Source organism: Mauremys reevesii, linkage group 2 (assembly GCF_016161935.1).
Source record: "Mauremys reevesii isolate NIE-2019 linkage group 2, ASM1616193v1, whole genome shotgun sequence".
Classification (NCBI taxonomy): Eukaryota; Metazoa; Chordata; order Testudines; family Geoemydidae; genus Mauremys; species Mauremys reevesii.
Window position 1 is genome coordinate 280,355,726 of NC_052624.1, and position 24,059 is coordinate 280,379,784.

Sequence of the window (24,059 nt, forward strand, 5' to 3'; positions counted from 1 at the left end):
TGAATGGCAGCTGCTTGACACTGCACAGAGGTTTGGAATATTTGAAGTATGCCTCTAAGGCTACGTCTACACTTGCAGATATAGAGCGCTGGGAGTTAAACCAGCCATTGGAGACAGCAGCATGGGCATCCTACTAGATTGCCAGCTACTTTTCAAAAGGGGGCATGGGGCTGGAGTGTAACAGGGAGTGTGTTGTGTGTATGTGGGGGGAGAGACAGTGTGTTTTGGGGCGCAGAGAGTGTGTCAGCATGCTGTCTTGTAAGTTCAGACAGCAGCAGGGGGAAGGGGGAAACCTGACATCAGTCTCCCCCATGCCTCTCTCTCTCTCTCTCTTTTTCACACACACACACACACACACACACACACACACACACACACACACACACACACACACACACACACACACACAAACACCTGCCTCTGCAGCAGCAGCATTCCACAGTAATGGTTTACTTTGTGTCCTGGAGCAGATAAGCATGTGGGCTGTCAGAAACGGAGCTTAGAAAGGGGATAGCCGCATGACTGCAGCTGTGTTCAAAACAATGACCAGAGTGGCCACTTGACTTCAGGGGATTATGGGACGTTTCCGGAGGTCAAACACAGCGCAGTAATGCAACATGTCATCCACACTGACATCCCAGCGTTTCAGCCTGGGCGCAGCAATCTTTATGCTTCTCGTGGAGGTGGATTACCAGGAGTGCTCCAGCTGCGGGGTCCTGGCACTCTAAGTGCCTTGCCAATGTGGACACTTCAGGAGTTATGGCGCCTGGGGCTGATTTAATGCGCTCCAACTTGCAAGTGTAGGCAAGGCCTGAGAAATGGATTAGAGTCAGAATGATGGTGAAGTGGTCAAAGGTTCATGGCAAATGAATTTACCACAACGTAGTACCACATGGTATATTATTACATATCTACCTCCTCCAATGTGGATAGATTGCATTTAAATGATGGGTCACACAGACAGACAGACAGACAGACATTATATACATACACACAGATATCAATAATTCAGCAGCCAGTAAGAAAGAACGTAAATAAATAAATAATTTAGCAGGGACTTTGCTTAGCATTGGTTTGTTTTTCATTTATGGATTTTATTTTTTCCCCTGGGAAAAGTGAATTTAGCAAAACCAAAACTGCAACGCCTGCGTTCAGAAATACAAAATCAACTGGAAGACACAACCTGACTGAAAGATATCTCTCTCTCTCCTTTAACACCTGGTCCACTGTATTCTACAATGAGAGAGCTTAACTCCAGAGACCAGCAGCTATAAAAAAAATGCTTTGAATTCTCCATGCAACCGAGCAGCAAATCCAGGATCTCAGGATAAAGGGAGTTTATAAATCTCTTAACTGTACTGATTAGCTCTTTGATCTCATCAAGAGTCATCCCAATCCCAATTTTCCAACACAGTCCATATTTTCATGCCCCCTACAGTGCTCACTTGCATAGCACTTAAAAACGCTCCCAAAATCAGCTCACTAAGGCGCACAATTCAGGTCACGATGATGAGAACAGAGAGTGCAATTTTGAAAAAAATGTGTTTGCCCTGTTTTTTCCTCAACAACATCTCCAGACTACATTATTTCCATGCTAACCCCAAAATAGGGCCCCTGCATAGGGCCTTCAAAGTAAAGACAAATAGCTTATGTTTAATGTGATGGAGAAAGAGGAGCCGACAGAGGAATACCCAAGACACGATCAAAGCGATGAGCAAGAAAAACGATCTTCACAGCAGCCTTTTAGCATAGCTAGCTTTACTTGTTCATATCATCACTTGCTAAAGAATCTCCCTATTTCCCGAAGGCTTCCCTGTTATTTCTGTGCATCTACCATTTTACTTTCAGATTTGTATATATATTTTCCCCAAAACGTAGTCTTCACTTACCTTCTCCCCAGCAGTAATACCAAAGAAACCTAAGGGAGATTATCATGATCAACTCATTGGTTATCAGCTTGTAATACAATACAGGGGTGCAGAGAATACAGTCATTTGGGGATGTAAACACAAGTGTTGTCATGCCACAGACTAGGGGCCTGATCCAAAGCCCTCTGAAGTTAGTGGAAGTCTTTGACTTCAGTGGCCACTGGCTCGGGCCCTGGGGAATTTATAGTTCTGTTCTATATGGCTCTGGTGTGACCACAACTAGGTATAATATATAGTTCCAAACACCTTGGTAGCAGAAGAAAATGAGCAAATCAGTGTGACAGATATGGCAATTTCCTGCAATACCTTTCAGAGATCTTGTTGTATTAAGTTGATGTATCATTGTGGGCCAGGGATTGAAGGTAGTTCTATGGGGAAAGGTGACCACAGCTCCTCCAGGAATTAAGAAGTGTGTGTATGTGTGTAGGGGTGTATGTGCGTGTGTGTGTATGTGTGTAGGGGTGATTAGGCAAATTCACTCAGGCTGTAACCCTGCAAAGGAATGCCACCACTTGGAGAGGCTCACATATACTAGTTCAAACTAGATTCTCCGAAGACCAACAGAAAAAGAAATGATTTTTGGATAAATACCTGAGTTTAAACTAACACAGGCCCTTCTTTCTGATCTAGAAAATGGAGAAGACTTTCTGTGCAAGAGGCTCCCCAATCCTTCTTGGGAGGAGTGGAAGGATTACTGAGGTCCCATAAGACTGCAGAGTGACCGCTAGTAATTTTTTTAGCAGACATATAGGAACTTTGTTTTTAATAAGTTTTCACCTTAAGAATACATGTTCTTGGTTATAAAGAGCTGTGGGGTACTTTGTGACTACTGGCAATTACAGTTGTTCATAGCCTTCGGAGAGGAAGCAAAACAGAGACGCTGACCTTTTGAGGTGGTCTGTCTTGTTGTGGATACCACAGAGTAAGCTGGGAACTGCAGTCTGGAAAAAACCCTGGTCAGGAGGGAGAGAGACATGTGTCTTCAGCCAAGAGAGGTGACAGCTGAGGAACCAGGGGCCTAGAGTGGGTGTCCTTGGTGGACCACAAGCAGGGAAAAACAGGTTCAGTTGCCCTGAACTGTGACCATTAGATGGAATACAGAGAACAGAAATAAAGTGATTGAAGAGCAAAGGAGATTGACTTGTGAGCAGGACAATAACTGTCTGTTGGTATTTGAAGAGTGTAAATGTCAAGGAGGAAAAAGAATTATTGAAAGGGTCCAACAGAGTTTTACTAGGTGTAGAGGGCTGAGAAAGAGGGAAGGGATATTTAAGAAGAATAGAGGGAAGAATTTCATCAACAGTGAAGTCTACTGGACCATGAAATAGTCTCCCAAAATAAATGGAGGCAGTCCTATAGCTGGGGTCATTTAAAATTAAATGGACAATATATTCAAGAATATTCTGTAGGGAACAATCCAATACTGACTCCCAGGGGATGGACATATCAAGCTAATAGGTAGTTTCTATCTCTAACGACTATGAGTTTCCAATATACTACAGTGAATTGATGTATTTGAACAAATTGGATGTTTCATAGAATCATAGAAACGTAGGACTGGAAGGGACCTCGATAGGTCATTTAGTCCAGTCCCCTGCACTGAGCCAGGACTGAGTATTATCTAGACCCTACTTGATAGGTGTTTGTCTGATCTATTATTAAAAACCTCTTCTTTCAGAGGTTCCACAGTCTCCCTATGCAATTTGTTCCAGTGCTTAACTACCTTTACAGTTAAGAAGTTTGTCTAACCTAAATCTCCCTTGCTGCAATCTGAGGAAGTTACCTACCTGTAAACAGAGGTTCTTTGAGATGTGTGGTTCCTGTTTGTACTCCATACATGGGTATGCATGGCACCATGCATCTGAGTCCAGAAGTATTTCTTAGCAGTGCCCGTTGACCAACACAGGCATAGTGCGTTCCCTTGTGCTTGCAGCCAAGGATATAATAGGTCGTGCAGGTTGATGCCTCTCCAGTGTCCCTCTTACCACCGTGTAGTCCAGTCCGCACAGAGGGGATGGAGAGCAGGTAGTGGAATACAAATAGGGACCATACATTTCAAGGAACCTCCAGTTCATAAACAACTTGTGCCTCCTGATAGCGGTGGGGCACAATGTAAATGGAGGGACACGTGACTACCCCAGATGTCTCCTCTTGGAAGAACTTCCAGCCCCACCTCCTGGGCCAGAGCAGCCAATCCTGCTGACTCCTAGGGGGCTGAGGCCACAGGAGCAGGGAGCACGTGCCTCTTCGCCCGGGTGGGGCCAGCCCCGGCTGAGCAGAGGCCGCTTCTGGCGCCTTCCCCAGCAATAATAGTGACTGTCATCCAGGGCTGAGCATGTGAGGTTTGCAAACAATAATAAGGTATATCCAGCTAAAGCTGGGAAGGTGTGTGGCACAATCCAAAATGTCCACATTATTCTCATCACATTTCTTTCAAAATAGGTTTTAAATTAGTACTATTGATTGCAGAAGGATTGCTTAATACCTGCTTAATGCAGCATAATGAAGGAGAGACATAATACCCGATGCAAATTTTCTTATATTTTATCCTCTTCCTGTTAATTAAAGAATCACTGAAGCTCTGTATGCAAGAATGGATACGTTGTGTAGCCCTCACAAGGTCACTGAATGAATTTACAGTACCAGTTATCAATGCAAAGTGGGTTTCGGTTGTGATGTCAGTGGAAAAACAAATTCTTAAGAAACAGAAACTTGAATCCCTGTCACCCATATGCAAAGTGGCTGAGTGAATTATCTAACACTTGGCTAATGGGGAATTAACATTAGGTGGGAGGAATATTTGGAAAGCCTATAAAATCAATAAGAATCTTATTTAAAAATAAAGGTGTGTTATGTCTGTGTACTTTTAGCAACCTTGTAGCACCTGGAGTGAAGTCTTCCACACCTGCTAGGCATCTTCCATCTGTTCAGCACAGGAAGCTTTCATCTAGCATTTTCAGTTACAGGGAAGTGACAATGTCTTCTGTGCCGGGCAGGGGACAGTAGGAACATGCATAGGGAAAGGGAGCTGCCACAGTCTCTCAATAATATCACAAGAATATGACCCACCTCTACCACTTCCTAAGAAAATACCATTACATCCATGCTTCTTAGACATCAAATGTCTCCCCCTCCAAAAAAAAAAGGAGCCAAGCTCTTCAGCACTGATACATAGGACAAAGCAGAGTGCAAAGTATCCTTACAGCCCAGACTGCACCTGTGAAATTAATACTGACATATGCCCCACATGCCTGAATGAATGTCTATATCCTCTACCCCAACAGGGCAGCTGTGATCAGCCAGACTGTCCTTGGTCTCTTTCTAAAAGGAGGGCTGGGCATTTTCACTTTGTGGACCACCCTCTGTATGAAAGGACTGTGAAGACATCTGTAAGCATCTTTTTAGGACTGTACTATCTTCAAGACATTGCAAATTTATCTTGTTCAGGTGAGTCCATCCCGGATCATTTTTCTTCCTTCAGTTCATCAATATTATTATTATTCTTGTAAATTGTACCTACAGATGGAATATCCAGATCATTGGACTGGGGATATTTTAATTTGTGTGTAGTTGTATACAATACCCAAGGTGGCTTTACCAGTACATCCTAAAATAAACACCTAAGTATACTTAAGAGCAGCAATATCCCAAAGTACAAATATATGCAACATACTGCAGTGAACTACATTATAGATGGCTCTGCAGGAGGCTCAGCCACGAGAGATTCCAGCAGAGGTTTTCACTGGATATTGCTGTCAAACTCACACTCACAGACAGGTACAGATGCTAAAATGGAGGATAAGCTTCCACAGTTTCACCTCTGGGAACAAAAATATTCAATGACGTTCTGTATCTTGGACATCAGCACTACCATTCAACCAACTTGAGCAGAGGCCATGTGTGCATAAGGGGAGATCTACCCCTAGAAGACAAAATAGGTCTCTCATTTAAAACATCGAATCGTATCTAATTCTTATCTCTATTTAAGAGCAGCATATATTCCCTTCTGAAAGACCTAGCGTATTGGGGCACCGTTGGAACTTTTGTCCTCTTTTTGCACTGTTGATTGCATCACACTTTTTGATACAAATTCATTCTGATAAAATTAGCTGAATTCAATTAGACAATGAAGTGTATTTCTTAATCAAATGTTCTGATTTATTCTGAAGTCCTATCTTTAGGTTCATCCTTAGTTTAAGTGTGCTTAAGTTTATGACTGAAAATGTTCTCTGTTCTCATTCATTTATTGGTTAAATTCAAGCAACTGAGTTTTCCAAAAATGCAAACTGAATTTTTTAAAAGAAAAAAAATTATGCATAACTCAATCATATCTCTTTAAAAAAAAGCTTTTGGCACCTTTTGACGTTATATTTATAAACCTTTGTTCTGCCTTTTAGAAAAAAAAAACACAAAAAACCCAAAAACAACCCTGTAATATTGTAATTTGATTCCTTTCCTTCCCCATTACTACATTAAGAACCTACATATTCTTAGATAAAAGAGCAAAATATTTAATTATTACGGTAGGAGGGTTACAGTATTTTCTTTTGCATGATCACTGGTATTAGGCATTGACTGCTGATGGAAACAGAAGAAATAGGGAGTAGGTGTATGTACAGGGCCGGCTTTAGCAAGTGCGGGGCCCAATCTGTACTCACCCAGAGGCGCTCTGGGTCTTCGGCAGCATTTCGGCGGCACTCAAGGACCCATTGCCGAAATGCCACCGACCCGGACTGAGTGAAGGGCCCGCCGCCAAAATGCCGAAGACCCAGAGCGCCACCTGGTGAGTAAAAATTAAAAAGGCGCGGGTGCGGGGCCCTCTGAGGCACCGGGCACGATTCCGGGGAATCGGGAGAATCGGCCTAAAGCCAGCCCTGTGTATGTGTAAGATGGATTGTTCAACCTAGCATAGAACAACATATCTGGGTACAGTAACTCCTCACTTAACATCATCCTGGTTAATGTTGTTTCATTGTTACGTTGCTGATCAATTAGAGAACATGCTTGTTTAAAGTTGTGCGGTGCTCCCTTATAACGTTGTTTAGCACCTGCCTGCTTTGTCCACTGCTTGCAGGAAGAGCAGCCCGTTGGAACTAGCTGGTGGGGGCTTGGAACCAGGGTGGACCGGCAGCCCCCCTATCAGCTCCCCGCTCCCCTAAGTTCCTTGTGGAGCAGCCGCCCAGCAGGCTATCAGTTGCCTCCATTTCAGCTGTCCTTCCCCCAACTGACATGTGCTGCTCCTGCCCTCTGCCTGGGAGCTGCTCCCGGGAGCCTCCTGCTTGCTGTGCAGTGGGGGGGCAGACGGGTGTTGATGTCAGGGTGTTCCCCTCCCCACGCTTCTGCCCCCCGCTCCTGTACTCCATCTCCACAGAGCAGGAGCAGGACAGGACAGGGCTCAGGATGGAAGGAGCTGGCTGGCAACAGCAGCTGTCTCAACTTGCTGATCTACATAAAAAGGCAGTGTACTTAGAGTGGGGTCAGCATACTTTAAGGGGTAATGCCCGTTTCTCTCTCACACACACACGGTGTGTGTCTCTGTCTCTCCCTCTCCCTCTTTCACACACACACACACACACACACACGTGTCTCTGTCTCACACACACATGCACCTGCACCCTCACCCCCAACCCCGCACTTTGGAAAGTGGAGGGAGTGGTGCGCTCCAGTGGGATAGCATGGGTTCATCATCACACTGAGTTTCCAGAGGGAATGTTTGCAGTCACTTCCATGCTGTCTCTCCTCCCTCCTTTCCTGCTGCCTTGGAGAGTGTGAGGCTACATTAACAACAATGTGTTAACCCTTGAGGGGTCAGCTAAGTGCTAGTTCATCATTTATCAGTAAGGCATTCCCTGGGAAATATCCCACCCTCTTCCACCCTCTGACTTCACCACCTCAACCAAGCTTCACAATCATCATAGCTGTGAACAGTATTAAATTGTTTGTTTAAAACGTATACTGTGTGTGTGTGCACGCGCGCGCATGCGCGCACTACAATCTTTTGTCTGGAGGAAAAGAATTCCCTGGAACCTAACCCCCATTTACATTAACTCTTATGGGGAAATTGGATTCACTTAAAGTAGCATTTTTCAGGAACATAACTACAAGGTTAAGCGAGGAGTTACTGTATATCAGCGGTAGTGACAACCAGCCAATAGCAGAAAGAATGCCAGTAAACTGCATCTGTTCCAAGTCTCTCACACACTGGGTCTGATCCTCTGATCTTTATGCACACAAAGCTATCATTGATCACAAGAGAGCTCTGCCTGCACCGGCACTGCAGCCCTGAGCCCAATGACTCTATAGCGCTATAGACTATGAGACAAAACATACATTTAAAAACATTTTATCCTAAACACTAATTTCTTTAACTTTCATCAGTGACTATATGGCACTGTAATTCTTCCTTGCTCTACATGTTCCAACTATAATATACACCTGAAAATGCTCCCAACACCTAATGGAGGTGTCACAACTCCAACAATATAAAACCAACATTTTCTTCTCTTGCTTCAAAGTGTCTACCATGTGGCTAAGCTAATGCCCACTCCCACTTCCAAGCCAGCTGGTAGTGAAGGCTACTGACCTCAATCTGCTGAATGGCTTCTTCCCGCAGACGGATGGCCTCCAGGTCCTCTTCTGTGATTTCCGAGAGCAGGGCTTGATCCTGACTCTGGTTCTGCCACATGCCATCTCCTCCATTAAAAATCTTCTCATCATCAGCCAAGTCAGAGAAGGGGGTCTTGGGGCTCTGCTGAGATGGGAGAAAGGAAGTAAAACAGGGTTAGATTTAACAGCATGGTTACTGCCTTACCTACCAGGCACATTATGCAAAACACAGCTCCTTGTACCAGATATAGCGCCTTTGGAATGCCCCACATTTATGGAAATCACTCCTGTCCTGGCTTCCCAAGCCACCACACACTTATTCTATTTAAATTCTCAACCTATTTATCATTGTGGGCTGCATTTGTGGCCCACATGTTTCGTGGATTGCAGGTTGAGAACCATAGCGCCCCCCAGACTAAAACTGCCCCCAGTCCCCTATGCCTAGCGCCCCACCCAGAGCAGGGCCAGGAGTGGAGCCCTGGGTGTGGGCCACACAGCCGGATCCCAATATGGCCGCATGAGGCCAGGTAGCAGCCAGGACCCGGACCCTGCCAGGCAGGGCTAGGCAGCAGCCGGGACCCTCAGCACTGGGCCAGGAGTGGAGCACCCAGAGAGGCTGGCAGCCAGATCCTGAAAGGGGGGCCAGGAGTGGAGCCCCACCTAAAATCTGGGGCAAACCCCCTAGTTTCCAGAGCCCCCTGCCAAACCTACCCAAAGACCCACTCTCCCACCCCGTGCCTCACTGCGGCACTCACCAGCCTCCTGCTGGCAGGAACGCTGGTGCAGGCTGCAAGGCACTGTCTCCCCCTCAGCCAACCCCACCACCTGCCAGATCAGAACGGCAAATTTTGAAATTTTTTTAGCACAGAGCTGGGCCGCAGATGTATGCTAATTGAGCTGCATGTGAACCCTGGGCCGCTCATTGAGAACTGCTGAGATAGATGATGGGTAGGAAAAGGGAAGCATTATCCCTGTTCTATAAATGGGGAACTGAAGAAGTCAAGTGACGTGCCCGAGGTAACATGGAAGTCTTGGTAGAGCTCGGAATTGCACTGAGATCTCCTGAGACCCAGGCCAATGCCTTAGCCATATCATCTCTCTCATTATATATATATATATATATATATATATATATATATAATATCATAGATCTCATCATATAGGCCCTGATTCAGCAGAACACTTATGCACATATTTAAGTTTAAGCACATTAGTCCCACTCATGGGACTGTTATTACTTATTATGTCACTTTACCAAAGCATATGCAATTTCCCTACTCTGAAGACCATGATCTAATTTACAGTACATGAGTTATCACAGAGTAACAAACCATATGTAGGACGGGAGTAGTAAGGACAGCTGTAACAGCCATACGATAATACAGTTATCACTATGTGGAACTCATGGTTCCACTTTGGTTTGCTGTTTGAATTAACTCGCTGCTCACACAACAGGTGTTCGTTTTTAGGAAACATTTAAAGCTCCGCATGGTGTAACATTAAGCACACAAGTGGCTCCATCAAACTGGCATTGCTCCCAGTTTTGATTATGAAAAGTTAAACTAAAATGGCAGTTCAGCTGCTTGCAACGTTATGAAGTTGGACGACGCCATGGTGGTTGCTACCTCAGCCACAAGCGTCTCTCAGGGGTTGTGTTTTGGAAGGAAATACTTTGTTACTTTGCAATGGTCCTGGTTCTGAATGTTGCCAAGTGCCCTCAATTTCCACTGAATGAATGAGAATCAAGAGGTCTCAGCAGCTCAGTGGAGGGGCACAGCACCCTGCAAAATTGGGTCCTAAAAACTGCAGTAAAAAAACAGTCTTCTCACCTTGAAAGGGATGACGACCCCAGCCACAGGGTATGTGACTGAAGAACAAAAGAGCACCTGTAAAATCATCTCTGTTTTTTGGAGGAAGTGTGAAGGGGGAGCAAAGAGATGGGAATACAGGGCCCAAGAGTTTCAAAATGGGTGCCTAAACTCAAACTCTTAAGGTCATATTTCCTCATCTAATGTGTGTTGGATTTTCAGAAATGCTTGGCATCTGGCTCTCTGACTTCAGTTGGATCTGCTGGATGTTCAGGGCATTTGGAAATCAGACCACTTATTTAGGTGCATGAATATGGACTTAGGAATCTAACATTAGGCACCCATTTTTGAAAATCTTGGCTGGGAAAATCAATAAAATGTGAGGGGAGAAGTGAGAATAGGGGATGGTTTGAGGCTGTATGCATAAAAACCGGGGGAAACATTCAAAAACAATGTTCCCCAAAGTTATACATAGAGAAGGAGATCCTTGCCATCAGTATTTTCCATTATTTCTTCCTCTCCTTCCCTGAGAACTATTTTCTGGAGTGGAAGGATATGTTACAAAAGGAAACATCACAAAAAATAAGGTTTAAAAATCCATTAAAAATTACCAAGCAATATTTTAATAGCATTAAGATATTCCAGGGGGTGTATTATTGGTCCATTAATAGATGTGTCAGATAGCTGAAAGCATATGGCAGACTGCCTTCACCACCTGAGGCACGTATTAATCGACCAATAAAACACCCTGGAGTACCCTAATGCAACTTTGTAGCTGTGAAGGTCTCTTCTCAACTCAGCACACATCTCACGTATTAAGTTTAATGGGAGTGGTGTACGCAGTTAGCATGGTCACATTTTCACAGGGCTATCCAATTGCAATTCACATTGTCTTCATCAAATTTATTCGGTGTTTTCTAGCAGTGGCTGTACAGGATCAAGGGGAAAGCCATCACCCCAACAAACATACATGAGATGACTTGGCACCATCAAACTATGCACATGGCTGATCTACATAACTATGTGTTCCTCTCACTGTTACCCTTGTTTTATCTTCCTCTACTCCCTATTTGTTACATGCACTTGTTTTTGTGTCTTGTCTTAAATTAGAGTTTACACTCTTTGGGACAGGAACCATGTCTTCCTAAGCAGTTTTACAGTACAACGGGGCTGCGGTCTTTACTGGTGCCTCTGGATGCTGTACTGCAATACAAGTAAATAAATAACTAACAATAATCCACCCCTACCACAAGAACAGATATTGCTCCAGTATCTCCTTAAAAAGCATGGGCACTGATGTGTTTAAATAGATTATGGTCCAAGCACATTATACTCGTGTTCTTCCTATTAAACAAACTGGTGACATGAGTTAACTTCAGAGTCACTGAAGACAGCTGTGTGAATCTGTCTCCTGGACAGCTTGCAAAGAAGCCACATGAATAAATGATCCTGTATTAGGATGCTGGCTGGAATTTCCTGCAAGACACAAACATGGAGCTGTGTTAACTCTCCATAGAGTCATTATAGCTGGCTACTGTGATCCATTTTTTGCTGATTATTTTGATGTAGTATGTGGCCCTCATACAATGGGTTGAATGAACAACCCCCTTGTTTTCAAGCAGCAACAAACGGAAACTCTCAGCTAACAAAGACTTGGATTTAAATGTTTCAGAGTAGCAGCTGTGTTAGTCTGTATCAGCAAAAATGAGGAGTCCTTGTGGCACCTGTGGCAAATTGCCGGCACTATTATGATGGGTCTCACGCTTTCTCTTCTTTGGGGGGGGGGTCAGGGCACCATTTCTTGCCCCTGAATTGGAATATTAATTGCCCCACTAGTGTCCTTGAGGAGGGGAGTGGAGAGGGAGGGACCTGGCCCCGCCCTCTTCTCCAGGTCCCAGCCCAGGGGCCCTGAGGATAATGGTGAACCACTTGAACTGGCGGTTCCTTCCCCTGGGCTACTTCCCTCTCCTGCCCTTCAGCTTGTGGGGGGCTTCCTGCTCTCCCTCGGCACAAGCCAGGTGCCCCTTACCTAGGGTCTTGGACTTCTTAGCCCACCGCAGCACTCCTCCAAACTCTCCTTTGCTTCTCTTCAAACTGTTCTCTGCTCCAATACCAATCCTTTCTGCTCCAGCTCCCACACTGTCTGATTGAAGCAGGGGTTTCTATCATGTGACTGACTGCAGGTGCTCTAATTGGCTTCAGGTGCTCTAATTGGCTTCAGGTGCTCTAGTTAATCTATAGCAAACTTTCTTCCCCTTACAGGGAATAAGGCTCCCTTCTAACACTCTCCTGCTGCCCTCTGACCATGCTGTATCACACACCTTAGAGACTAACAAATTTATTTGGGCATAAGCTTTAAAGGATACCTGCTCCTGTATTTTCTACTTCATGCATCTGATGAAGTGGGTTCTAGCCCACAAAAGCTTATGCCCAAATAAATTTCTTAGTCTCTAAGGTGCCACAAGGACTCCTCGTTTTTTTTTATTTATTTGTTTGTTTGTTTGTTTTGGATTTAAATGTGTAAAGAAATCTAATTTGATTTAATATTTTGGATTGTAAATTATATTTTAATTGGGTTTTACTTGTATTTCCTTTACATTTTGAATTTTGTTTGTTACTGTATTTGCCAATGTTACACTGATAATCAACAAAGTTAGAATGGAGGCACTCGTTGATCTTCCATAGTTAAAGTTGCAATCTGAGATGGGCTTAAAATGAGGTGTAATTTCCTGGTTTCCTCTCTATATATGGGGCTTTTCAGAATGAAATTTGCCATGGTGCTAGATTTTATGTTATTTGAATTTTCTATGTAATTGTTGTTTGGATTCTTTTTATAAATTTTTAATAGGAAGTGTTTGAGGTTGGTCTGTTCTTGAAATTTGCCTGTAGCAGGCTTCTGTCAGTGTGTATCTTTATAGCAAACATTTTGTATCTGCAAAGGTATTGGTAGAGAGGTGAAAAAGTTCAGTACTTGTGATGTGCTGGATAGTTTTTGAAAACAATTTTTTAGGACTAAGGGACATTTTTTGTTGGTATTCAACATATGTGAAAACTAATGAACAAACAGTAGCCAAGGCACATTCTCTCCATTGGATAAAATCTTCACTGTAGGATAAAATCTTTTCTGCCTGTAGCTACAGTTTTATCAGATTTTATCCTACAAATAAGGTTTTACATGCAGTTCTTGACAGAAAAAGTTGTATCTGGCCGGATGGATAAAAATTCTGTCAGTAGCTGTACTTCTCTAGCAGATAAAATCTTCACTTCAGCAACTGCACTCAGGGGTGCTGAACTAATTTGTATAGTGGGGGTGCTGAGAGCCACTGACCCAAACTGTAAACCCTGTATCTGGTGTAAACCACTTCAAGTCATGGGCTGTGGCAGCACCCCAGAACCCCTAATTCCAGCACCTATGGCTGCGCTTCTGTGACACATCCCCAGAAATTACCTTCACGGAGTTCCACCCCCCTCCAACTGCTTAAACATTTTAATGGGGAAAACGTGTAGGAAATTAATACACAAAAACTTAATTGTGAAATGGTTAAAGTTGCCACACACAAGACACGTTACAAAAACAAATCACCAAAGCACGGAAATGAAAAGTTAAGCCACCTAACACTATGGGCCCTCTCTTTTTCCACCCACAAGCACAACCTTACAGCTACTGTATCTACTGTACACCAGAGATCCTGCACAGCGTATCTTCAGAGTACTAGAGAATGTCCCATACAAAGAACATTTGCTCTGTCCACGACTCAAAACTACAGCTCTCTTTTACACATCTAACTTTCAAGACACTATTACTTGCAATGAGCATCAGTTCTGCTCCTACTGGAAATTAAAAGAAACAGACAAAACAGCTGGACAGGTACTTGTGGGACAGGCCAGGAAGTGCTGATGAAGCTAACATACATGTATTATTACAACATGCTGATATTTTGCTGACTTTTCAACCCTAACTAGGCTTAATGTGAATTCAGTTTATCATATTGCATTATGTCAGTGGTGAACACAGTCTTCTCCACTGGCTGTCTCTAGAACAAGAGATCCTTGAAATGTCATGTATCAGAGGGATAGCCGTGTTAGTCTGGTTCTGTAGAAGCAGCAAAGAATCCTGTGGCACCTTATAGACTAACAGACGTTTTGCAGCATGAGCTTTCGTGGGTGAATACCCACTTCTTCGGATGCAAGCCGATGGCTTGCACCCACGAAAGCTCATGCTGCAAAACGTCTGTTAGTCTATAAGGTGCCACAGGATTCTTTGCTGCTTGAAATGTCATGGCTCCCTTGTCCACATGATCTCAACTCTTGGCTGCTGTCTTTCACAGCTTTCTTTTTTGACTAGCTGGGAGAATACACGGGGATGCTATTAAGAGGTCTTGCACACCAAACTCTGTCACTTGCTTCACTTGCTTTTATTACAATGGCTATGACAAAGCTGTCAGAGTCCTCAGAACTTGTGGGAAGCAGGTCTTACAACTGGAGTGGCAACCTCATTCTGGAAGACAAGGGAAAACACACATAACATTTACACAACTTCTTCGCCATCCACACACACACTTTATATAATTAAAGCCTCCCTCATAATCAGGTGTATTCAAGTTCCACAGGAAGTTGGAAAATGCCTTTTCCATCCCAGATCACACCACTATGACCCACGCCATCCCATGGCAGTAATTTGACATCCAGCTCCACTAGTGGCCAGTTCCTAACTAATGGCCTACAGAGCCACTTCCTTTCTAGGTCGTCAGTTCAAAGCCAACCCAGGTTACGTACTTAGAGCCCTCCTTAGGTGCAAAGGGCGCCTAAAAATTTGGGGCATCCCTGGATCTTGGTGTCCACGCTCCCACCTCTTACTCCTGTTCTGCAAGCTACCACCACAGCTGGCTGCTGCAGCCTGGTGATTCTTCCTCAGGAAGGGATCTAGTACTTAAAAGTGAAAAAGCCTCTAGCCTGCCAGACCTATTAGCACAACACTGAAACTGTTAAAGAGCCATTCAGGTGGTAATAAAGCCATTTAACAGGCATTTGCCAACCCCCAGGTATACACTGTCCCTTTCTGAATTTACTGACAAAACCAGTTGTGCATGGCTGCAATATTTACTCAGAATATGTTAGTCTACAGGACCTTAGTTTAAAATTTGCTTTAAAATATTTCATTAATGTGTTGCTGAAGATTATAAAATCACATCTCTAAAAAATCCTCGCACAGATTTTTAGATGCACAATCTGAGTATGTATCTTTATCCTTAAATACTTGGATCTTCAAAAGACCGTCCGTATCTAAAATACACGTGTGCCCGGGCTGCCATCAGGCATAGGGGCACCAGGTTAATAATATTGCATAGGACCCCCTAAATCCTAAGGACTGCCCTGCACGTAATAATAACAATATCTAGCCTTGTTGTTCACACTGTACTTGCAAGATTTCAACAGTCACTCCGGATTTATATCCGTGGAACAGAGAGGAGAATCTGGCTCACATAATCAAACTGAATACTACAAATGACAAGTTGGTCCACGGCAACCATTCCCGATCACGTAAATCTGTAATGCAGTGGGAACTTCACACACACCAGGTTACAAACCAAACAGGGGTGCTGTCCCTCCTTTACGCCTCAGGATTTCCTGTAACCCTAATAAAGAATCACGCACACACCTACCTTTCTTCATTGTAAGGTATCATATCTCATCTAGGGAACTTTTTGGCTGTAGCATTTGCACAAACTGCAAACACACCAATGGAGAGATGTGCATCTCTTACTTTAGAGTACGTGTACACATCTAAAGAGTCGGACTAACTTTCATGAGGATAATCCCACTCTCAGTAGCATGCATGAAGATTAACATTTAATTATACTTGGAATAATGAGGCCAGAATGCCTACATTAAAGAACACGAAAATGCTCTACAGAAATGGCCCAAAATACAATTGCTTGCAATACCATTAGTTACAAAGTTGGAATGTTACTGGTGAATTTTTAGTACATATGTTGGCATGAACAAAAATGACATGGAATAGCCAGCTCTGTCTTCCCAGCTGCAATATATAGCTACATTAAAAAGACACAAATTAGATTAGATAATCTTTCTCAAACCATCCTTCCAAAACAACTAACCTTGCAGACTCAGAAAGATTTATAGATGTATCTCGTCAAGCAGAAGCCCAAAGCAATTACAGGTAGAAAAGCCTCAGGCAGCTGCAGAACAAGTGGCCTGGGACTTCTAAATCTTTTAGAGAAGTGAAATAGTGATATTACAACTTTGCATTATCTTTCACACAGAAGAGAGTAGCAGTGATTGGTAACCAGAGCTCCGTTATCTTATGAGAGGTACTTTACCCTGTCAACGGGGGAAAAAATCCAATCAGAATGTATCCATTCCATGCCCTCCTCTCCCACTTGGCATGACCTTTATTAGACACTGTTAGAGACATTAATTTCAGCTCCTAAACTACAGTTGCTTTAAATAATATATCTTCTATCCATTGCACTTGCAGCTTCGACATGCACAATTACAGAAATCACTCCAACTTTTTAAACTATGTAAATATAATTATGATGTACCATTGCAGTCTGAGAATAAACTTGTGTGTGTGTGTGTGTGTGTGTGTGTGTGAGAGAGAGAGAGAGAGAGAGAGACTGTGTCTGTAGTGCTTGTACGTTTGCTGTTTTTCTTATCAACACTTGGTCAAGTTTCGACTGGAATAAGATGGTACCAAAGCCAAGCAAGAAATAAACCATCAGTTCTAATGATTTTCTCTTATATGCCAGTCCTTGCAGCTATGGGGACAGTAAAATAGTGGGACAGGTTTCAGAGGGGTAGCCGTGTTAGTCTGTATCAGCAAAACCAAATGAGGAGTCCTTGTGGCACCTTAGCGACTAACAAATTTATTTGGGCATAAGCTTTCGTTGGCTAGAACCCACTTCATCAGCTGCATGGAGTGGAAAATACAGTAGCAGGTATAAATACACAGCACCTGAAAAGCTGGGAGTTGCCTTACCAAGTGGGGGGTCAGTGCTAATTCAATTGGGTCGTTAACACTGACTCCCACTCGGTAAGGCAACTCCCATCTTTTCATGTGCTGTGTATTTATACCTGCCTACTGTATTTTCCACTCCATGCAGCTGATGAAGTGGGTTCTAGCCCACGAAAGCTTATGCCCAAATAAATTTGTTAGTTGCTAAGGTGCAACAAGGACTCCTCGCTGTTTTTGCTCAAATAGCGTGAGGCATCTGTAATGTCAGTTCGTATTTCAGCACATCTATATTTATGTTTAGCATTTTTCATCCTTCTAACTGCTGAAGTCATGAAGCCTATAGAAAGACTGATTCGTCTCGTGGAACTGCTGGCGCTGGAAGAGACTTGGTAACAGAGCAGCTAGTTCATCTCCCCTACTGTTTTCTTCTCTCTTGCTGCAAGAGCTTATTACCTCTCCTAACCCATCCCTAGTGATCTTGACCTCAAAGGGTTTTTTCCAGTTCCTAGTTAGGCTTACTATACTTTGAGTTTGGATGAATTCAACTATGTGCCTGTGACAGCTCAGGTGGAGGAAAAATAAACCACAGTTTTGAGGCTCAGCAATCTGAATCAAAAGGGCTCTTAGAATCATAGACTATCAGAGTCGGAAGGGACCTCAAGAGGTCATCTAGTCAAACCCTCTGCTCAAAGCAGGACCAATTCCCAACTAAATCATCCCAGCCAGGGCTTTGTCAAGACTGACCTTAAAAACCTCTAAGGAAGGAAATTCCACCACCTGCCTAAGTAACCCATTCCAGTGTTTCACCACCCTCCTAGTGAAAAAAGTTTTTCCTAATATCCAACCTAAACCTTCCCCATTGCAACTTGACACCATTACTCCTTGTTCTGTCATCTGCTACCACTGATAACAGTCTAGATCCTTCCTCTTTGGAACCCTCTTTCAGGTAGTTGAAAGCAGCTATGAAATCCCCCCTCACTCTTCTCTTCTGCAGACTAAACAATCCCAGTTCCCTCATCCTCTCCTCATAAGTCATGTGCTCCAAACCCCTCATCATTTTTGTTGCCCTCCGCTGGACTTCACAGATAGCGTGTCTTTGCAGCCCCAGATGACCTCGGTCAGCCAAAATCTAAAAGGAGAGTTCTTCTGAGAGAACTTCCTCAAAGAATAATTAGTCTTACTTGTACTCGCCCTCACACCAACGTGAGTTGGCTTCCTGAAATGATGGCATACACCAGTGTCAGATATTGAGAGAGCTGAGTCTTCAGTACAACCTTTCACTGTAACTATGACCTGCCTATCAGTACCTACCTGTAACTATCACTAAATTCTTAGGCATGCTCTGTAAGAAAAAAGCTTTGCCCACTTCTTCCAGTCTTCCCCCTCCCTTTATTTGAGGGCTTTATCTACAGTGCCAACAGATGGTCCTGCAGCAATATGAGTGAAGTGGAATAATAATGATGAGCAGAGGCATAGACAGTCCCTTTTCCACTATCTCATAGTAATTTTAAAAGAATCCATTTCATCTAACGAGCAAAGTTTTGATCACAAACATCCATGACACCCAGACTCAGATACTGTGCTGTCACCAGCTTCAGATGGCATCTGTATATATGCAAAACGACGCAGACAAATGTTTCCTGGGTTTGGGATAAATGTGTGTTGGCTGGTATTTTTATTGCATAGCATCACATTTTTTAAAGCTGTTTCTGCCCTTTCCTGGCTGTCTGAATTACAGCCTCATAATTCTTAGACTCCACAGCATTCTGCCCACTGGCAAAGTTTTCCAGCTGCCACAGCTGAAAACTGTACAGTACATCTCTTCTATAAACTGAGAACAGGCAGAAAGGCACTCCACATACAGCTCCCTCTTTGAATTTCCCATACAGCCATCATTTCTGTATCTAGGAACCAATTACAAGGGTTAGTAGGAGCATCGTGGTTATCTAAGAACCACCACATTCTACGCACCTCCTAATAGACAGTCATGCTTTCGGATGGTTAGTTTGGACACTGATTATAGAAGAAAATGAAAAAAGGAAGAATGCCACTGGCTCCTTTGGTAGCATCCTTTATTATGGGAAGAGGATAATCTTTCTTTGGCTTCTGACGGGGGCAAGAACCAAATTCAGACTGATTTGCAATGGCAGGAGATTCAAAAGACAACGGTCCGTGAATGAAAATGCCCTGCCCTTGAGAGATTCACCTTCAGCACAGTGACAAAACCCCAGCTGATCATAGTATTCTTGAAGTGAATGTGGGGGGATTAAAAGAGAGTGGGAGGAAGCTGATGGGAAAGCAAAGGGAAACAAGTCCTCTTCTTCCAAGTGGCTCCTTTTCCATCTCAGAGAGGGAACAAATGACCAAGACAAGATTTGCTGGATGCTAATGGCATTTGTGCAAAATGGACGCACATGGTATTATATATCAACACCAAACAAATGCATTGGTGGGCTACGTTCTCCGTGATGCACAGTGAAAGAATTCATAACTATTATCCACTAACTGCTTTTTCAGATTGTCCAAGTTCTCAGTCATCTTCATCCAGGAACAACTTTGACCTCAGCAGAGCAAACGGAAGCCTCTTTGGGAATAAAGACCTTTGACACTTTTTCTGCTGACTGCTGCCATAGCTTCACTGCCCCAAAGTTTGATATACATTTCCATACTTTAGATAGTTAAATATTTACAACATAAGACTCTATTGTAAAGGGTTGAGCACCATGCTAACATGTGACTGACCCATGAGAAAAGCCTGCCCATTTCACAGCCTCTGTATTGTTCAACTTCATGGTGTAACCATGGATTTTCCATAAGGTGATCCCACATTAGGGTGACTACGTTAATTTTGGTCTACTAGCCAGATTCCAATGTGGGTAATCATATTTCATCTACCTTCATGCCGGTTGCAATTTCAGTTGGTATGTGATTCTTCACTTCCTACCAGGAAGAGAACACAAGTTTCCTGGATCCCCAGCCCAGTGTCCAAACCGCATTGAAGTTGTAGAAGCATAGGGAAAGGTTCACCCTTCTCCTGGCCTACACACCCAAGTGCTTTCATGCCTTTTGTTAGCCAATGTGACCAACAGTGTCGGTTTTATGTCCCATCCCCATCTAACAGCATAACAAGGCTTCACACCACATAGGGATACTGGCACTGACACTAAAAACACCAATTGCCAGCTATTATTTACAGGCTTTTCTTGTCATGTTTTTGAACACCTCAAATGGTAATGAACTATGGGCCACAGCATCCCTGTGAGGTACTGACACACTATCCCCCTTTTACAGATGGGGAAACTGAAGCGCAGAGAGCTTAAAATGATTTACTCTGTGCCGCACAGGATGTTTCTCCAAGGAATGATAATTAACAATAATAATAAAACAACCACCACCACCAACACCTGGCTCTTAAATAAGTCTTTTCATCAGTAGATCTCAAAGTGCTTTACAAAAGAGGTCAGTAACATTATCTCCATTTTACAGATGGAGAAATTGAGGCACAGGGTGGTTAAAACAATTTGCCCAAAGTCACTCAGCAAGCCAGTGTAGAGCCAGGAATACACTCCCCTGAGTGCTATATCCACTAAGCCGCACTGCGGATATACTGAATTACTGACATTAGTTTCAGTAGAACCCAAGTTTCCCATCAGGGTCTAACTCAGCTCTGATTAATTTGTAGCAAGTCATTAGTTTAGAGCCTGAAGTGGCAAAGCTGAACAAGTCCTTTGGTGACTGAGGAGTCCAGTCCTTCAGCCACAGGCTAGTTGGCAGACACTGCAGGTGGTGTTGGAAGACAGGGTTGGGCTGTGATTGCTGCATGACTGTTGTCTTTCCTGGCGTTTTTCTGCTACCAGGGCAAGGCGGTTTCCCTCAGAAGTGGATGTTCCCCCTCTGACAAGTCTTCTCCAGTTATCCCTATCCTGGGCTGCTGTCTCCCAGTGTGTGGTGTCGATGCCACATCTCTTGATGTTTATCTTGAGGGTAAATAGTGAATTGGGGTACATTGAATTAATCGGGCCATGTGAAACTCATTAGTGGTGAGCCTCCTTGCCATCTGGCATTGGTATGGTTGAAGGGCATGTCTGCATTTACCTCCAGAGCGGTCGATCCAGTGGGGGTCGATTTATCACGCCCAGTGAAGATGCAATAAATCAACCGCCGAATGCTCTCCCATTGACTCCAGTACTCCACTGGAGTGAGAAGGACAAGTGGAGTCGACGGGGGAGTGTCAGCAGTCAACCTGCCGCAGTGAAGACACCGCGGTAAGTAGATCTAAATATGTTGACTTCAGCTATGTTATTCACGTAACTGAAGTTGTGTAACACAGGGCTGGTCTACACTGGGGGGGGTATCGATCTAAGATACGCAACTTCAGCTACGCTATAGTATCTTAGATCGATTTACCTCGGGTCCTCACAGTGCGGGATTGACGTCCGCGGCTCCCCGTGTCGACTCCGCTATCCCTGCTCGCTCCGGTGGAGTTCCGGAGTCAACGGGAGCGTGTTCGGGGATCGATATATCGCGTCTAGATGAGACGCGATATATTGATCCCTGAAAAATTGTTCGCTACCTGCCGATATGGCGGATAGTCTGGACTTACTCTTAGATCGATCCCCCTGCAGTGTAGACCAGGCCTTAGTGTCACATTGCCATACTGGAATGGTCCAACAGTTTCTCTAGTATAGACTTTTACCTCCTTCAGAGGTCTGCAAAGCATGTTTCAAAGAAAGGTAGAAAAGGGCTGGAACGAACCTGAATAATCTGCCCTCTAGGGAGAGCTAATAAACATTTATTGCGACTGTGGCATGATGTTTGTGTCCAGCATGATGCTGCGCTAGAGACATGCACTGGGTCACACATGACAATGGGGTGGATCTTCATCCAGGCAAACAAGGTAGGTGGCAACTCTCAGTACAAGATCAACAAAGTTTAACAAAACAAAAACAAAGAAAGAAAGAAAAAATATATAAACCTCATTTCCATTAACAACAACAATATAGTCATTACTGATACACTGGAGATTTCAAGAAAGAGGAGCTGAAGATTATAGGCAAATTCTGTCATAAATGTATATTTGCAACCAAAATGAATGCAAAGTGAAATAAAAATGGGAAGAATACATATTATTCAATTGAATAAAACAGCATATCTGAGACTGTTTGCCACAGAGAATTAAGTGCAAAGCATTTTGCTTCTTAGCTAATTTATTCAGTGTAAGTTCTTTATAGGGCAAGAAGTTGTTAACTTAATTTTTCAAATGGTGCCAAGAAGTAGGAAGTGGGTACAGACCAATTTATTTTCCTGGAATATTCCATATTGTATTTGTGTTATATGTTCATCAAGATGGTGACCTTTCATTAACGAAACTGTTCAGCCCAGCAGACCCATAACATGTGATTAGCAAGAAACATCCCAATGGCTTTTACTATTAGGCTTGAAAAGCTATCAAAATATTTGCAGCATAATAAATTGTGAACATGGAAAGAGAGAAAAGATCTTGAAAAATGTTCTGTTCAGCCCCTCAGGAGCTTATCACCACAGCATAAGTGTTCAAAATGGGTACATTCTTCAAAGAAGATCAGGATACTGGCTTACCTAACTGTTGTGTAGATAGATGGTCCACAGATAGCCTTGGGATCATGACATCATTGCCTTTTTATAGGCTCACATACTATTCTTATTCCTTGTGTTGTCTTATTTATATTGTTGAATTTCTGCAGTAGTGTCTGGACTACCTCTAGGGAAGCCTATTCCAATTGTTTTTAATGTAAGAACTTTTCCCCCTTAATACTTATCCTAAATGTTTTCTTCTTTAGCTTCAGGCCATCAGCCCTAGCATCAGATCATCTAACATTGTAAATAAATTACTTATTCTTCATGTATATTGTCACCTTGAAGGTATTTATAGACTGTAATCATGTCTCTTCTGGGTCTTCTTTCCTAGACTACATGCATTTAGCTCCCTCATTTTCTCAACTGATGTATTATATTCCAGCCCTTGTGTTATTTCTGTTGTCCTTATTTGTATTCAATTTTTTAAAATATCTTTCCTGAACTGTCAAGACCAGGACTATAAGTAATACCCCGGGGTGATCACTCCAGTGCTCTGTAGCTTATAATAGTTTCTATACTTTGTATTAGCACCTTTCATCCAAAAAGCCCAATGATTTTAGCAAGTGCTAAAGTGTATTCTGAAAAACCACTGCAAATACAGCAGCCAGTGGTTACATGCATATGATCGCTGAATAATTTTCTTAGCAGATGGCCTCAATTTACAAGTTAAAAAAAAGTTGACTCCCACCTCCCTCTCCTGGCTGCTCGTCTCAAAGAGAATCAAATTTGGGTCCTTTCCATCTCGCACATCCTTATTACTAATAAAGGTTCTACCTGAGTCAAACTTAAGCAACTCCACGGTCAACAATGGAATTAGACCTGTGTAACTGACTGAAACTTGGCAAACAATTTCACTGATGATCCACCAGATGGAACAGAATCCTGCTCACTTTCCTGTAGCTGCCTGCATTGGCTCTGCATGGCTAGCAGGAGTACACAGAACCAAAACCTCATTTTAGTCACTAAAACCAGCAGATCTACCCCTGAACACACACAGGTGGCAGGTCTCTCCTGTAAGAAGAGGACATTTTTACACAGTCACTTTTAAGCCTAGAATGGCATTCAAGCCTCACAGTTCCTTCTGAGGTGGATAAGCATTAGATTCTATAAAAAGCAACAACT

At 43.3% G+C, this 24,059-nt stretch overlaps 1 protein-coding gene across 23 annotated transcripts in view; it reads right to left on the reverse strand.

Moving 5' to 3' along the window:
- Nucleotides 1-24,059, reverse strand: part of TSNARE1 (t-SNARE domain containing 1) — a 667,577-nt gene that overhangs the window by 254,687 nt on the left and 388,831 nt on the right. For 21 of the 23 annotated variants that reach the window (XM_039525408.1, XM_039525403.1, XM_039525400.1 and 18 more), the window contains one exon: nucleotides 8,512-8,679. In XM_039525408.1, the coding sequence (XP_039381342.1) occupies nucleotides 8,512-8,679 (168 nt within the window). The remainder of the gene's footprint in view (nucleotides 1-8,511; nucleotides 8,680-24,059) is intronic. The other 2 variants (XM_039525402.1, XM_039525396.1) reach the window with 1 other exon arrangement.